This window comes from Biomphalaria glabrata, chromosome 16, assembly GCF_947242115.1.
Source record: "Biomphalaria glabrata chromosome 16, xgBioGlab47.1, whole genome shotgun sequence".
NCBI classification, from domain to species: Eukaryota; Metazoa; Mollusca; class Gastropoda; family Planorbidae; genus Biomphalaria; species Biomphalaria glabrata.
Window position 1 is genome coordinate 31,521,268 of NC_074726.1, and position 16,972 is coordinate 31,538,239.

At 36.4% G+C, this 16,972-nt stretch overlaps 1 protein-coding gene across 2 annotated transcripts; it reads right to left on the minus strand.

Moving 5' to 3' along the window:
- Window positions 1-1,544: 1,544 nt before the first annotated feature.
- On the minus strand, window positions 1,545-13,882 carry LOC129923354 (mitogen-activated protein kinase kinase kinase 12-like). 2 transcript variants are annotated; one of them, XR_008775306.1, is made up of 6 exons: window positions 11,156-11,599; window positions 9,728-9,923; window positions 8,190-8,343; window positions 7,450-7,625; window positions 6,575-6,704; window positions 1,545-1,844 (listed from the first exon to the last, which is right to left on the minus strand). XR_008775306.1 is itself a non-coding variant. In XM_056013869.1 (6 exons), the coding sequence occupies exons 1-4, from the start codon at window positions 13,860-13,862 to the stop codon at window positions 8,292-8,294; spliced, it is 369 nt and encodes a 122-aa protein (XP_055869844.1). In that variant the 5' UTR covers window positions 13,863-13,882; the 3' UTR covers window positions 1,545-1,844; window positions 7,450-7,625; window positions 8,190-8,291. The 2 variants fall into 2 exon arrangements, 1 of the variants encoding a protein (XP_055869844.1); XM_056013869.1 differs by lacking the exon at window positions 6,575-6,704 and adding an exon at window positions 13,842-13,882 and having other exon boundaries at window positions 11,156-11,255.
- Window positions 13,883-16,972: the final 3,090 nt, after the last annotated feature.

The following is a 16,972-nucleotide window of genomic DNA, read 5'->3' on the forward strand; positions in this document are numbered from 1 at the left end:
AACAATTTGAAGTCTCAATAAACTTATCTTTTTGTAGGAATGAATACTATTTTTAAATACTAGTCCAAAAACTTAAGGTTACAGAGCACCCCACCCTGAAAAAGAAAACTTTTTTTTCTTTCTGTTCTATCAACATTTAAAAAAAGTTTTTTAGGTCTATGAAAAATTGGACAGGAAATAAAATCATGTATTGATGTGGACAAAACTCAAAAGGGATGATTTAGGTCAGTGCTGCCCAACCTTTTCCAGCCTGAAGGCTGAATTTCTTATACATGTCATGGGCCACACAAAAAAAGGCAAGTCCAATGAAATTAGTCTCTGCACCATGAGCAGAAGCTTCAAAAGCCAAACTGCACTGCATCATGGGTCAGTTATGGCCTGCAGGCTCTAAGTTGGGTAACACTGTTTTGGATGCATACATTCTTTTTAAGAATGCAAAAAAAAGACATGAAAAAATAAGCATCTATTTTTATTATTATCTCGGATTGCCAATAGTGGTTACCATGTTCTAAGATACATAACAAAACAGTTTTAAAAAATGTGATATGTTAGTTTCAAATTATTTTTTATATTTCAAAGATTTGATAAAATATTGTTATTAAACAAATAAAAGTGTCATTAGCAAAGATGAAAATGAGGAGAAAAGAAGCAAAGAAAACTGCATACAAAATCATTGTGTGTATTTATTTAAGAGGAATTTTACCCTCTTGAAAACATGCTTTTTATATTGGTTGTTAGCAATAGTCAATAAATACTATTTTTGCTGTGCATTAGCTTATTACCAATATGCAGTAGTTCCTTGCGTATTGGCTAAGCCACTCTGCCACCCAAATCTTGAATGCAATTAGCTTTTGAAAATGAGTCATCTTTAAGTTTTAAGAAAATTTTTTAAAATGCTCATTTTTGGGAAAGAGACAAAATTCCTAGTGCAGTGGCTAATCAAACAGAGCTCCCAATAAACAAATAATGCCCAAGTGGACTTATTAGACATTTGAAATACAAACTATTACACCTGGTTAAAATTGATACTTATGAATTAACTCAGTTTAATTTTTATTGGAACCAACTTTTTAAGAAGCCTATCACAAACTTCATCCTTTTAACATGCTGCAGGTTACCTTTGTAAAGAATTGAAGAAAGTGGGCCTCAATTTTGGTAGACATTTGTGTTTTTCAAATACAACAATAACCAAACCATCTGTTTGTTATGTCAGTATTGAAATAAAAGTTTCAGGTCAGGATGAGAGGTCAATATCCGGAGAGGATTTTTCACTCATAGTTTCCAAGTTATGTTTTGGGCTGGGCATAGGTCAAATGTGTTCTCCACATCAACACTGACCTGGGATGAGCATTTGCTGCTATAAGTAGCATCACTGCAGCCACCATCACAGCCAAAGCAAACATCATTAAAGTTATTGTCTTGATAGGATGAGTTCTGCTTTTACTTACACAAGAATGTTTTGAGATTGGCGAGTGCCTAGCAGCAGAAGTGGATGAGTTTTTGCTACAACGAACTTGACGTTTTTTAATGTTGTTAACCTAGTCCATCAGCTTCATCTTCACTTCGATACTCCCTGATTGCAGTGGCAGGTCCCAAAAAGTTTAATATCTTAGCATAGGTCTGTAGGATGAAGCCCTGCAGGGTTTAGTTTGTCTGATGTTTGGGTGTCCAGTGAAGCTTCATATGTAGATTGAGATTTGAGCGGAGAGGTAATGTCTTTCATAGACCCTCTGCTGTTTTTGCGACGATGACGAGACTTCCTGGCACGCATTTTCGTAGGAGGTGGTGGTACCAGCTTAGACCTGGTTATCATGCTCCCTTCTGTGTTTTTTATAGAGTCAGGCCTAAAGTCAAAAGAGAAAAAAAAGTGTCTTTATTTTTGTTACCTCATCTCTATCTCTTAAAAAAAACTACATGTATAACATTCTAAAATTCATTTCTTTTTTTTTCTTTTTCTGAATACCAAACTATTGGGCCTAATAGCACAGTCCACAGCAGCACTTTCAAAACTTAAAATAATATGGAAAGACAAGGGCTTGGCCCTCAGCACCAAAATCAGACTGATGTGCTCCCTGGTCATGGCCACATTTTTATATGCTTGCGAGTCTTGGATGCTGACTGCAGAGCTAGAGAGGAGGATCCTAGCAATGAAACTGAGATGAGACAGAAGGATCCTAGCTATCACATTCAAAGACCACATCACAAACCACGAGATTTGAGACAGAGTTACTGCAGCGATCGGACCCCATGATGACCTGCTAACTATTGTAAAAAAAACGCAAGCTTAAAATCTATGGCCATATAACAAGATCTACGGGGCTTGCAAAGACCTTCCTTCAGGGAACAGTACCAGGAAAAAGAAGAAGAGGCAGACAGAGAAAGCGATGGGAGGACAACATAAAAGAATGGACAGGCCTACCATTGAAATAGGTTTTAAAGAAGGCAAAAGACAGGGAGGAATGGAGAAAGATGTCGAAAAGTCTTGCGTGGTGCCCCAATGATCCAACAGACTAAGGGATAGGGTAAAGGAATACCATTTTTATATTTTGTCACATCCATATTTAATAATACCATTTGGTGAAGACGTCAGCTGCCTTGAGTTGTAGGACTATGGTTCATATCATAGAGTGCGTCTTTTCGTAGAGCCTTATTCTGAGTCTTGAAAATATAATCTACATTCCTGCTCACATAGTCTCGTGTGGAGTTTTTTATCTCCCATCGAGCGCCTCCCCAGGTGGCATATAGGGGAATGCCCTCCAGATATGGTGGGTACCGGGGAAATAAAATACCCGGGGTGGACCAAAATCAAACCTGCTGCCTTGCAGGAAGTGGAGGGATCCACAAAAGCTAGGGCACCTTACCTGAAAATAAAGGCAGCTATCCAGAGAGCTGAAAGGGGCAGCCCCCCAGATGGTTATGCACAGGGCTAACAACTCTGTCATATAAAAAAATACTGTTACGAAAGCTAATACACACAAGAAAACCCAGACAGATCTCAACTGAAAAAGACCTAGGCCTGGAAAAGGACATGATTTTTGTTTTGCAACATGGAACGTGCTAAGCCTTTATAGAGCAGGTGGGCTAGCCCAACTTACTGAAGTGTTAAAGAAATATAGGATACCCCTTGTAGCCCTACAGGAAATCAGGTGGAAAGACTCAAACATTCTCACAACCAAGGAGTATACTATATTTTATAGTGGTGGAAGCACTAACAACTTAGGTACAGGCTTTGCTATTAAAAAGGAAATGGTAGGTAATGTCATTGGATTTAAACCTGTAAGTGATAGACTCTGCTCACTACGTTTGAGAAGAAAATTCTTCAACATATTATTCATCAATGTCCATATCCCAACTGAAGATCCAGATGATAACACAAAAGAAGCCTTCTATGATGGACTGGAAAGAATTTATGATGAAGCACCAAAGCATGACATTAAAATAGTCCTAGGAGATTTCAATGCAAAAATTGGAAAGGAACCAGCATTCATACCAATAATTGGCAAAGAAAGCTTACATGAAGAGACCAACAATAATGTCATAAGATTAGTGGATTTTGCATCAGGAAAAGGAATGTCTTATCAGCAGCACAAAATTCCAACATAAGAATATTCATAAGGTTACCTGGATCTCACCTGATGGCAACACCCCCCAGAATCAAATAGATCATATACTCATAGATAAGAGACATGGATCAGATATACTAGATGTAAGAAGTTTCAGAACAGACTACGTTGGGCAGGTCACCTTGAAAGAATGTCAGACAACAGAGGGGCGAAAATCGTATACAGGCAAAAACCAAAAGGCAGGCGACCCAAAGGCAGACCCCGAATGCGATGGATAGATGACGTGGAAGCAGATCTGAAGCAGCTTGGGGTTAGGGCGTGGAGACGAAAGGCCCAGGAGAGATCTGAATGGAAGGATGTGTTAAAGCAGGCCAGAGCCCTCCATGGGCTGTAGCGCCACTGGGATGGATGGATGGAAGAAGTTTCAGAGGAGTAAATGCTGACTCAGACCACCTACTAGTAAAAGCTAAACTTAGACAAAGAATAAGTACCATACACAATTACCAAAGACAGAGAGCACAGCAATATGATAGTCAAAAACTCACAAAGTATCCACTTGTTGCAGAAACTTATAGAATGGCACTCCAAACGCAACTGACAACATTAGAAAAGGACAGCGAAAATAACATAAATGAGCATTGGGAAATAATAAAGCATGCTATCAAAACAATAGCAGAAGAGGTGGTTGGATTTAAACAAAAGAACGAGAGAATGGGGTGGTACGATGATGAATGCAGACAAATTATAGAAGAGACAAACAATGCTCTGATGATAATGCTACAGAGAGAAACCAGAAACGCTAGACAGCAATACAATGAAGCAAGAAGAAGGGCCACAAAAGTTGTGAGAAAGAAAAAACAGGAATGGGAAAAGTCCAAGATTATTCAAATTGAGGAACTAGCAAAGGAGGGAGACATGAGAGGAATGTATATAAAAATTAAAGATGAAAAGAACGGATTTCAAGCTAGATCACACATGTGTGAGAACAAAGATGGTCAGCTTATTACAGAAAACAGCAGGGTAATTGAAAGATGGACTGAATACTTTGAGGAGATCCTAAATACCACAGAAGATTCAGACAATGGAGAATATGAACTGCCACATGAGGGACCAGATCCCTTAGTGAACCCTCCAACACTCATTGAAACATCAGAAATAATTAGGACCATGAAGAATCACAAAGCACCAGGAGAGAACCAAATCACAGCAGAACTAATTAAATATGGAGGGAAAGACTTACATTCCCAAATACACAGACTAATATCAAGAATTTGGGAAGAAGAAGTAATACCAACACAATGGGAAACGGCTCTTATAATCCCAATACACAAAAAAGGATCCAAGCTAAAGTGCTGTAATTACAAAGGAATCTCTCTACTAAATGTGGCTTATAACATACTGTCTAGGCTTATAACTAAGAGGCTTGGAAAATATTCAGAAGAAATCTTAGGTTACTACCAATGTGGTTTCAGACCCAACAAATCCACAACCAAACACATCTTCACACTAAGATGTATACTAGAATAAGGCCATGAATACAACATACCAATCCACCAACTCTATATAGACTATAGACTATAAAATGGCTTATGACAGTATCAGAAGGAAATACCTAAATGACACTCTACAGGATTTTGGAATACCCAACAAGCTGACAAGGCTTATATCTATGACATCAAACAACTCAAAAAGCAAAGTCATAATACAAGGAGAACACTCACAGGAATTTAGGATTAAACGAGGATTAAGACAAGGAGACGCACTTTCCTGCATGCTTTTCAATTTGACACTGGAGAGAGTTATAAGAAATATACACATACACATGAGGGGAACTATCACTAACTACTTCAGGAGAGAAAACACGGGTCCACAACCAACAGGGACAATATACAGCCAACCTGTACAATACCTTGCTTATGCCGATGACATTGCCTTATTGGGTAAAGAAACCTCTGACATCGCTAGAGCCTTCACATGACTAGAAGAAGCATCTCGACCAGCAGGACTTGAGGTCAATGACAGTAAAACCAAGTACATTGCAATGACAAGAGACAATCAAACAGAGGGACAGCATATCAAAATCAAAGACCACAAATTTGAAAACGTTCAAACTTTCAAATATCTAGGAAGTACTATTAATTTAAAAAATGACCTACTAACAGAAATAAATGAAAAAAATAGCAGGAGGCAACAGGGCATTTTATAGCACCCACCATTTATTTAAGAGAAAAACAATTTCAAGGAAAACCAATAAAATAATATACAAAACCATAATAAGACCAGCAGCAATGTATGGAAGTGAGACCTGGACACTGACTAAAACATCTGAAAATTTACTTAATACTTGGGAAAGGAAAATTCTTAGGAAAATCTATGGTGCCATACAGGATGAAACAGGGTGGAGGACACGCACTAACCATGAGATATATCAATTGTATTAAGACCCACCAATAGTGACAGAAATAAAAAAGAACAGACTACGTTGGGCAGGTCACCTTGAAAGAATGTCAGATAATAGAGGAGCGAAAATCGTTTACAGACAAAAACCAAAAGGCAGGCAACTTAAAGGCAGACCCCGAATGCGATGGATTGATGATGTAGAAGCAGATCTGAAGCAGCTTGGGGTCAGGGCATGGAGACAAAAGGCCCAGAAGAGATCTGAATGGAAGGATGTGTTGAAGCAGGCCAGAGCCCTCCATGGGCTGTAGCGCCACTGGGATGGATGGATGGATAAAGATTTTCTTTATGATTGCTAGTTAATATTTACTTAACAGTGTAGTAAATTACAAGTCTTATCAGTTCCTCAAATGAGGACCCTTACTTTGACATTATGTCTACCTTGTTATTTCCCTTTAGCCTAAAAGTCTGCCTCTTTATTTCCTTTTGTAAGTCTATCTTTTCATTTCTTTATATGTCTACATGGCCAAGGATCCCTGGTGGTATGGTAGTGGAGTGTGAGCTATAGATTGTGGAAATAAAGATACACTCACACAACAAGAAAATTTACTTACATGGTGACTTCAGACTCTGACCTATGTGTCAGTTTTTTTACCAAGTCGATCTAGCTTTTCTAGAACTTTTATGATTGGACAAATTATACTCTTACTACTGTTATTGTACATAGTCAGTAATTGTTCTCACCTGATAAAAAAAAATTCATTATTAAAATTGAATGTTTGCAATGATACAAAATAATCATACAGAAAATAAAACATCAACATCATAAATAAGTAAGGGTCAGGTTAGGGGTATTTAAACTTATGAATGAAGAGGTGAAAAGATCCAAAATTATTTCACATAACTTGGGTTCTTGGGTTCAAAAGCCATTTGTTAGCATTGAACTTACCACTGCTGGGTCTAATTTAAATAAGATACCGGGTATGCACTTCAAGGACCCAAAGTGATAAAGTCATTTTTTTCAATATTTTGATTATAACAACAAAGTTTATGCTAAATTCTAATACAAAATAGAAAATGTGTTTCAAAATATATATTTTACATGTGAGGAACATTCTACCTTTAAAAATTAGATAAATGTTAAGCTAAATTTTTCCTATGTGCAAAAATTTGTTATTACAAAAATTTGGGAAACACTTATTTGGATACATTTAATGATACATACATAAATAAACAGCAGCACATGGGACCGAGTTTTTAAATGAGAGAAAGTAGTGAATTAAATGTGACGAAAAAAGGGACTGCGCCGACCAAGGATCGAACCAGTGACAATTGACCACTGGGGTGGTAATTGGCATATAGGCGAATGACTCTGGACCAAAAGAATGTTTTTTGGACATTCCAATGGTCTAGAGGTTAGAGCGTTATTGATAGGCTGTGTTGTTTGCAGGTTTTTTATCCATATATTGTAATTAGAAAATGAGAATACCTCAGATCCTTTCTTAGAATATCTTGATGATAATGACAGAATCTGTGTCTTTCAGTTAAGGACTTCATTGAGATTCAGAAAAGTCCTCCCAACTGAACCAAAGTAATTTAGCAGAGGCAATCTCAAGGTGCATGAGAATTTGTCTAAATGATGGTCTATTTTTGAGCTTTGCACTCCTGAAAAAAAGAGAAAGATATTTACTATTCTTTGGTGATGGTCTTTTTTTTTATGGAGTGAGTTGATGATTTTATAAATTTCATTTATATAGAGTGTGTGGTAAATATTGCACATATTTTAGTCAATTAATAGTAGTAAACCTTGTTTGCATAAAAGTATCACACATGACAAAGATTTCAGACACAAAAACTAATGTACAGCTGTGTCTGCTGGTTAAATAGATCATTTTTGGGTCATCTTAAAAATATTATTTCTCATTTTTGGTTCTAAAATGTCAATTATAATGTTTATTCTGACTGGCTTTATAACAATGTCATTGACATTATATATACATCTTTATCTAAAAAAAGAAATTACAGCAACAACAACACACAAGAAATGATGAAAACTTAAGGAATCATATCTTGCATATCAATACTAAAACTAAGACTAAGACTAAGACTAAGACTGCTTTATTGATCCTTATGGAAATTTGTTGTGATTATGCTAAGACCATAAAGTCATATCATAAAATACAGGTAAATTATTTTTTTAGGCAGGAGAAATCGCACCAGGCTACTTACCAAATGTCTACTTTTTCATTTCACTGCACATTTTATTTCAAATGACTTCTGATGCCATTCAGGCCACAGTGCCAGCAAATGACATTTTAGTGCTTTTTTTTTTCATTCCACTCTCCGCTGGTTCCTGACAATATCATTGGATGCCACAAGAACACTGCAGACAAAACAAAAACAAAAATATTTGAAATAATTCTTTTTAAACATAATCACAAAATGATTGCTGAGAGGTTGGTAGAGAGAGCATTCCAAAAGTAGGTAGAAACACACATATTAGTTCTAGCTAATTGCACTAATAGAAAAACCCAGTTTCAGGTAAAACTAAGAAAACAATTTACTACTACATCATTAAAGAATTTTAAAGAATTTCTAAAACAAGAAAGATGTTTCTCTCTGCACGTTCAAGTATGAATGAAAATCTCTGACAAAGGAACATAGCTACTGTAGTATATAATCTGTTTCCGTTCCTGCATAGGACTATTAATATAACAATATGTTTTTGTAAACAAAATAAACTTAGCTTTCAGCATAGGAAACTTATTGCTATTACTATGACATCTTTCATAATATAATATACAGGTTTGGAGAAAGATTCAAATAAACAGATTTAGAGGATTAAGATAAAAAACCAGAGTTAGCATGTATAGTTGTGCAAATAAAATTATCAAGCCATACAGCTAAGAATGTGATACAATCTAATCAAGATTCCAATCTTATGTGAGTCCTTACTGCTGCTTAACTATTCAGAACTTCAGAAAGTAAAATATTCTCATTTTACATCTGACAATGTTTACTGATGCAGAAGGAAATATGTTGTCTTGTGTCTATCCTCTACAGTTATTTTCCTAATTTCCTGTCTACCCCATCACCTCCCTTGGTTTATAACACAATGAGAAGTTTCAAAACTGGATCACACTCACAATGACCTGCTGACTACAGTCAAAAAAATGGGTACTAAAACTTAATGACCAATTACAAGGTTCTCAGGGTTTGCAAAGACTCTCTCTTCAAGGAACAGTACCAGGAAAAAAGAAGAGGCAGAAGGAGAAAGTGATGGGAAGACAACATTAAAGAATGGATGGGTTTGTCACTGAAAAGATTCTATTCAAGGCAAAAGACAAAAAAAACGGATATACTAAGGGACAGGTAAGGATGATATACAGAGATAAATATACAGCTTAGAAATTTTTTAATTAATAATGAAAATTATAACTTGCTGCTTTGCATACATTTTTAAAAAGATAAATTTTAAATTGACTTTAAACCCTGCTGTCACTGATCACATCCAGGGAACAATAATGTTTGTTTTTTAGCAGGAATGTCTAAAACGTATTGTTTTAAATTAAAAAAGAAGTCTGACAGATTTAGTAGTGGTGTCGATTGTTATTGCTAGTACTTATATTACAAATTTGTGTTTTAGTCATGTTAGGAAAAAAAAAATTGTCTAAAAAAGTATCTTTACAAAAACAAAACAAAAAAAACACTGCAGTCAATGAGTTCAAAGACAATGGAAAATGCAAAAATACTACAATAGAACCTACTTGAAGGCTATAATGTTGGGGTGATTCAGTTTCCTTAAGTTCTGAATGTCTGTCTCTTTAACATCTTTGACCTTCTTGACAGCTACTTTTTCATTACAGAGTTTGCCAAGAAACACAGGCCCATGGGCTCCACTTCCTAGCCACTGGAGATCTGTGATACTTTCAAATGTAATTTCCCAATCATCAGAAGAGGAAACTGAAATAAAAACATTAGATTATAAGGATAATATGATCTTTGTATTAACTGAAGGGTACTTTTCAAAACTTAAGTTTATAGCTTGCTGGTCTCACCAGCACTGCACAGTCTGTCTGATCTTAGGCAATTTCCTCCCACATACTAACATTGATGTCTGCAAACCTGATAGACCAACTGCAGACATCAATGTCAGACTAAAGTATAGTCTAGACTTTAATTATAAATATTATTAGAAATATATAGGTAGCCCATAACATGAGTGGCCACAACCCAGACCTAATGATATGGGCTTTAGACTGTGATGGTGGTTCTTAGTTTAAAATGTCAATAATTAAAGGGAAGAAAATGATTGAAGGATTAAAAAAGAAGATGGCCGAGGAGAAGGTTGCAAAGCAATCTACTTAGATATCAATGGAGGTAGTAGAAGAGAGATAGAGTCAACAACAACTTAGATATCAATGGAGGTAGTAGAAGAGAGAGTCAACAACAACTTAGATATCAATGGAGGTAGTTGAAGAGAGATAGAGTCAACAACAGCTTAGATATCAATGGAGGTAGTTGAAGAGAGAGTCAACAACAACTTAGATATCAATGGAGGTAGTTGAAGAGAGAGTCAACAACAACTTAGATATCAATGGAGGTAGTAGAAGTCAACAACAACAAAAAGATTTCAGGAGTTCTCAGTCCTACTTCAAAATGTATATATAGCATCAGGTATACTGTTTGTAATATAGAGTTACTCAGTATATCTTTACTTTTATAGTAGTAAAAGGATGATGAAATGAGATAAAACTGTGAAATTGTTATAGTCATATGTTTTAACGGGTGGGAAGTGTGGTCGTGAGGCCAAGTGCGCTTGGCTACCTAGGTGAAGGGGGCTCGAGGTTCGACACCCAACTTGAGCAGAGTTGTGTTTACTGAGCGCCTAAAGGCAGCACGGAAAACCAACTCCTAGATACCCCCTCCACCCCACTGGTCCACTAATGAGATTGGACCAAAAGCACTCTGAGCATGCTATAAGCATGAAAGTAGTGCTATATAAGAGCTATAATAATAATAAAATAATAATAATGATTTTTTTTCAAGTTATCCAAGAAATAGTTGCCAACCAGGCAATTGATTTAACGAGATATATGAACCTATATATGGCCTAACCTAACCCTAGATATCTACTTTTGGCAATCCATGAAAACATTAGTATTAAGTGTGCATGAGTGCGAGGTAGAACTTACTTGTTACACCTATTCTTCTTATGTCCCTTGCAATAGTATTAGCAAGTAATATGGACCACATACTGGTCTTGCCTGAACCACTCTTCACCATAAGAAGTACCTAAAAACAAACATAAAAGTATCTAGTTCAGTTGCAGCAAATAACTTCTTATAATCTTGTGACAAAGCAAGACATAGCAAGAGATCAAAACAAAAGAATTTCAAGAATGGATGGCTAACAATGCAGGGGAGATGACTGGAATATAAAATAAATGAATAGAACTACTCAGCAGATCACTAGTGGTGCTTAACTAACTACAAGATAAGTGTAGATTTGGCCTGCTCATTTTGTCCCTATTGCAATAAAAAAAAAAAAAAAAAAATTATTCACTACTTAACTACTATTATTTTTTACAAACACAAACACTTGTTAGGCCTATCAGTTTGGCCATTGTAGATATTCTTATGAAACAGCTGTCCTCGAATTCTAAAAAAAAACATAGCTATACCTGATACCCATGTTGAGCTACTGTTAAAATAGTTGCTATATGTGTATATCCCCTTCAACACTTTTGAATCCATCAATAAAAAAGCCAGCATAACAATGCTACCCCACGACAATTTTCTAGCCCTCAGATTTATAAGCCACCTTTATTTTTTGTCTCTTTCATCCCAGGTACGCTGTTCTGCCTCACCGTGGCACCCGGGTGGAAACGGCTACTTGAGGGGGTAGCTAGGCTAAATGAATGGCGAAACATAACTCCCGTGGGGATGCCCACGGGTAGACAAGAGTCCACCCATTGCACGGGTGGGGTGGCAAAAGAGTCCCCATAAACCTGTCACACATCCATGCGCTGTTCCTCAAGGGACCGTTACATAAATGGCGTGTCCCCCACGGTTAGCTAGGTATAATGAAGGAAAATGGCGGATGCTCCCGGTGTCCTCGGCCTTCAGCGGTGTGCAGCCAAGCATCAGAAATAGCAATGCTTTACATAGGCATTAACTCGGGTCTCTCTCAAACAGAACTGTGTTCCCACAGGTTTTTGTTTTTTTTATTGTTTGGCATCCAAACAGGTAGGTTTTTTTTCAAACTTTGAGCTCGAAGAGCCTCCGGCTCAGCCCATAAGACGATCAAACGGTCTCTTTCATCATTCAATTAAATGGCCTGAAAACCCATATTAAGGAGTATGCACAAACTCTTCTTAGGTTCATCAGTAGTAGTCTTATCTATCTACATTATAATGCCCCCAAACCCACATATAATATTTTAAAAAAGACACCCTCTCGCCAAAACAATACACACTTTTTGGCCCTTGTATATTCAGTGGAACAACCAGTACTACAATCATTTCTTTATTTGCAATGTAGTCAACTCTTTACTTATTGATTTTCATTTTGTCATAGATCAGGATCTAGAGAGGCACCTTATTTAGAATAACCCATCTTTACAAACCATGTTATACCCCCCACCCACCAAACACATACACCTTTACACTTTTAACATGCCCTTATATTCACTGTGACAATTTTTAGAACTTTAAATTTTTGCCTTAGAATAAAGGCCTACTTGAAGATCTACATCTAGTCATAAAAAAGTTTTTTTTTACACACACATGCTTTCATACAGATTTAAAAAACAAAACAAAAAAAAAGTTTAAAATGCTGGCTCTCAAATATAGATAAGCTTGTAGAAATTGCAAATAAATTTTTATGGTAAATTTAACCGCTGCAGTTTCAATCTAGACAATAGCTTAGTTGTCTAAGGCTTCAGTTAAAAAGAATAGGTTAAAATATTTGTATTTTATCATCCACTGCAAGTGTGAGAATTATTGATTTAATGAGTGAATGCATTAGTGGTCAGGACCAATAATTTTAAATTGTATATATATACCAAATACCACTGACTCATAACTAATTATTAAAAACAAAATGAAATGTATGTAGTCCATTGTAGGGCTTTTAAATTTTGTTGCAGGTGGAGGCATGGGATACTAAAATTCATGGCTTGGGGAGGGGAGCATTAGGATGTATGGTATGACATAAAAGAAGCTTCTGAGAGAGTGACACTAATAGTAGGGATGAGAAATAAAAAATTTATCTTTGAAAAAACAATTTTTCGTTAGTAAATCATTAAAATACTTTTAAAAAATTGTATCTTCTTATCTTATATAATACAGCCGTTACTTCAAAATAGAACTTTCCAATGGTGTATAAATTATGACTGTAAGTTTAACAGAAAGTTATGATTATATTTTTGTGGCATTTTGACCTAACATTGGTTGACATGGAACAAGAGAGATGAGATCATGTCTGAATTGTCAGATACCACAAATTTATGTAAATCAGTATTAGAATCTAGTCTTGTTTTCTAGATCTAGATATGATCAGATGTGTATATATACTAGATCTATGTCTATGACTGTCTATGAAGACTGAAGACCAATGTGAATGTCAATTAATTAGACTATTAGAATCTAGTCTAGTCTATTAATCTATTAGAACTAAACAATAACTACTGATTGATAAGTTTAAGTTTGGAGTCTAGAAATAAACTGACACATTGATTCTCATTGAAAGAAACGCTGCTTTATTTGCATCAACAAGTTCTAGATCTAATAATTATTTTAAATCTTCGTGAGACAGCGCGTGAAAAAAAGATAGATTCTAGATCTAAGATTCTAGATCTATAAGCTAAAGCTAAACACACCAAAATCAGCTGGTATGCCATCCATGATCTTGGTTGACAACAACTGTTACAAGGGATGTTACTCCTAAACACCGAGTGGTGCAACCTATATAAAACACACATCAACTCGGGTTTTAAAAAAAAAATTCGCATTATTTGTAGTGTTAAAAGAGATCTCCATGTCTAGTCTAGATATAATATGTAGGTCTGTGGTGCTGATTACCTCCATGACGGTTCTAGTCTGTCTTGTATGTTACTATAATTATCTAGACTTTGCTATTAAAATTACATCACTTTTAATGTGGCGTTAACATTCCGTCCATTTTAGCGCGCTAAAAAGTATTTTAAATACAACACAAGAATTAAAACATTTTCAATAAATGCTTTTTCGTTGGTTTACAGTACAGATATTACTATTAAGGGAATGAGAAAATGTTTAGAAAAAGAGGTTAGGAAGAAATTTTAAGGATTTAAATAATGTAAAACTACTAAAATTAGAAATGGAACACCACTGATAAGCAATGCATCAGGTAAACTGCCTGATCTCCCCATAATCCGGTGAAAACTGAGATTCTGAACTTATCTTTAAGACACCCTGTGTTTACATAACTCTACTTGAAATCATACAGACTTTTTAAAGTAAAGGCGGTTGGTCGTTGTGCTCGTTAAATAGTAGGCCATAAAAACAGATAATACCATCTTCCTCCTATAGATCGCTAGTTATAAAAAAGTAATTTAATTAACATTTGTCCACCACAAGGCGAAGGCATTACACTACCAGCGTTTTAATTCTTCCTCCTAAATCGTTGATTGGACCCCATTTAATTAAATTAATTTTTGGTTTTAGAAAGTAAAAAGTGTGTTATATGAAAAGAGCATGCATTCTCCAATAATTCTATACCAAATGCAACATTTTCTGATTACAAACAAAAATAAATGTTATTAAAGTTTAATCATAACATAACAGGGTAGAATGTACCTCCCTAGCCCAGTTCCGAGTCGGCCACTGTCCAATTGGTGTTTACTTCAGATGGCTCCGAGAGAACTACGACACACGGTGCCGCCACTGCATGGAATATGAAGAAACAGTCAACCACATTCTTAAAAAATGTCGCGTTATTCATAAAGGGCAATTGGGAGAGAGTGAGAGAGAGAGAGGGGGGAGAGAGAGAACTGGTTAATGTGCGACAATAATTCATTCTATCTTTGTACGGGCACAAGGCGACCTTAAAACTCACTTCCCGCTTCCGTTCACGTGCTCTAAGGGAGTAATCTCAGCACTAATGAGGTTTCTGATACGTCCCTTTTGGAAGCAAACATTTTTACTGATACGTCCGTTTTGAAAGAGACAAAGGATGGGCCCACATGGATTCCGTGGGAAACTATTCTCAGCCTCAACGTGTCGCTCTGGTGTTAAGGCAGACGAATGGGCCAATAGGAAGGTGAGGCAGAACCGCCATTGGGGTTCCAAATGGAATGAAGGAGAGCATCGCATACCGTTCCTTTAAGGGACTTCCAAGGGAGAGAGGATCAGCCTCGTTATCTCTCCCGACTTCAGATTTTAATTTATACAGTGTTTACAGCCGAAATTCCCTCTTGTTTGGATCTTTTTTAATCAGATCAAATTTGTTTTATTTTAGGTGTAGATGAGTTTCCATGGGCTTAAAGTGTGAATTTATTGTCAACCCTGGTGACAATCACAAATGTAGAGTATATTAGCTTTCTAGGACTAAACAAATCAGAGACAGAGAAGGTGCTTTAGTCCATGCATGAGACCATGAGTATGCCTCTGTTTTTACAGCTTATCAAATTGCGCACAAAATAAAAAACAGGAAAAATTTAAACTAGAATACAATGTAAAATACGTTGTTTTTATACCATTCCTCTATTCCAGTAAGAACTTCATGGAACCTGGACTCGGATCTCAAAATGGCTCTAACGGCTCTACATTTATTTCTTTTCAACTTGAAAAATGATAAGAGTTAAACTAGAGTTTCCCCCCGTGTGGCTATCATCATCATCTTTCCTTTGCGCTCTTCATGGAACATACGGCCTCAGTAAAAAAACACGCCCCTCTCCACGGTCTAGTGCTAATGTTTTCAATGGCTATTTCCTGTCTCCTCGGCTTCATCTAGTACACCACGTCGCCACTTTCTTGTTTGGTCTTCCACTGCGTCTAATGCCCTGGGGGTTTCACTCCATGGTCTGTCTAGCGCTTGTGTTGGTATCTGTTCTAAAGCTGTGACCAATCCATCCATTAGTGTGGCCAACGAGCTAGTAATTCTTTTCTCAGCGACATACATCAACTGTTAAATTTTTAGGAAAATCGTTTGAGCCGTTTTTGAGATCCGCGTCCAGGTTACACCTTCCACCCTCCGCCCACACTCCAATTTCCAGGATCCATGAAGTTGTAACCTGATTAGAGGCATTTAAAAAAAAACATACTTAAAATCTCATGCGCTCATTATATACAGATTTTTCTTTAGAGATGGGTAGACTCAGAGGCTCCCTTACATCCCGAGATTCTCTCCTTCTCCCTCTTTGTATCTCTCTCTCTCTCTCTCTCCTCTCTCTCTCAAATTTACATCAAATCAAGGTGATTCACCATTTGTTTGTAAACGCTTATATAATATTTGCAGTTACCTCTAAAATCAATAGGCCTACTCGTAGTCACAGGACAAAGTTGGATATACTAAATTTTATGATTATACTAATCCGGAGAGCTGTCTCAGTCAATCTTACTTCGGTTGTCTTGTTGTGGTATTTCAGAAGTGAAAACACTCAATGAAAATACGTCTGTGGGTCTCGAATTAGTTACGTAAGGAGGTTTTCAATTTATTCATATTATTTAAACTTGTTTTGTTTGTGAAACACATTCACGCTCGTCTTGTCTTCAATCTCTACTCATCTGCAATGGAGTACACCTTTGATCTGTAGTCTTCAATCTCTAGTCTAGTTTTCAATCTCTAGTCTTTTCTTCAATCTCTAGTCTTGTCTTCAATCTCTAGTCTTTTCTTCAATCTCTAGTCTAGTTTTCAATCTCTAGTCTTTTCTTCAATCTCTAGTCTTTTCTTCAATCTCTAGTCTAGTTTTCAATCTCTAGTCTTCTCTTCAATCTCTAGTCTAGTTTTCAATCTCTAGTCTTGTCTTCA

Excerpts from the sequence above, each read along its gene's own strand:
- LOC129923354 (XM_056013869.1), bottom strand. The coding sequence starts at position 13,862 with ATGGCATACCAGCTGATTTTG. Across the intron at positions 9,924-11,155 it reads AAGAAGAATAGGTGTAACAA|TTTCCTCTTCTGATGATTGG; the intron begins GTAAGTTCTACC and ends TTTTTATTTCAG. Across the intron at positions 8,344-9,727 it reads CCCAACATTATAGCCTTCAA|TGTTCTTGTGGCATCCAATG; the intron begins GTAGGTTCTATT and ends TTTTGTCTGCAG.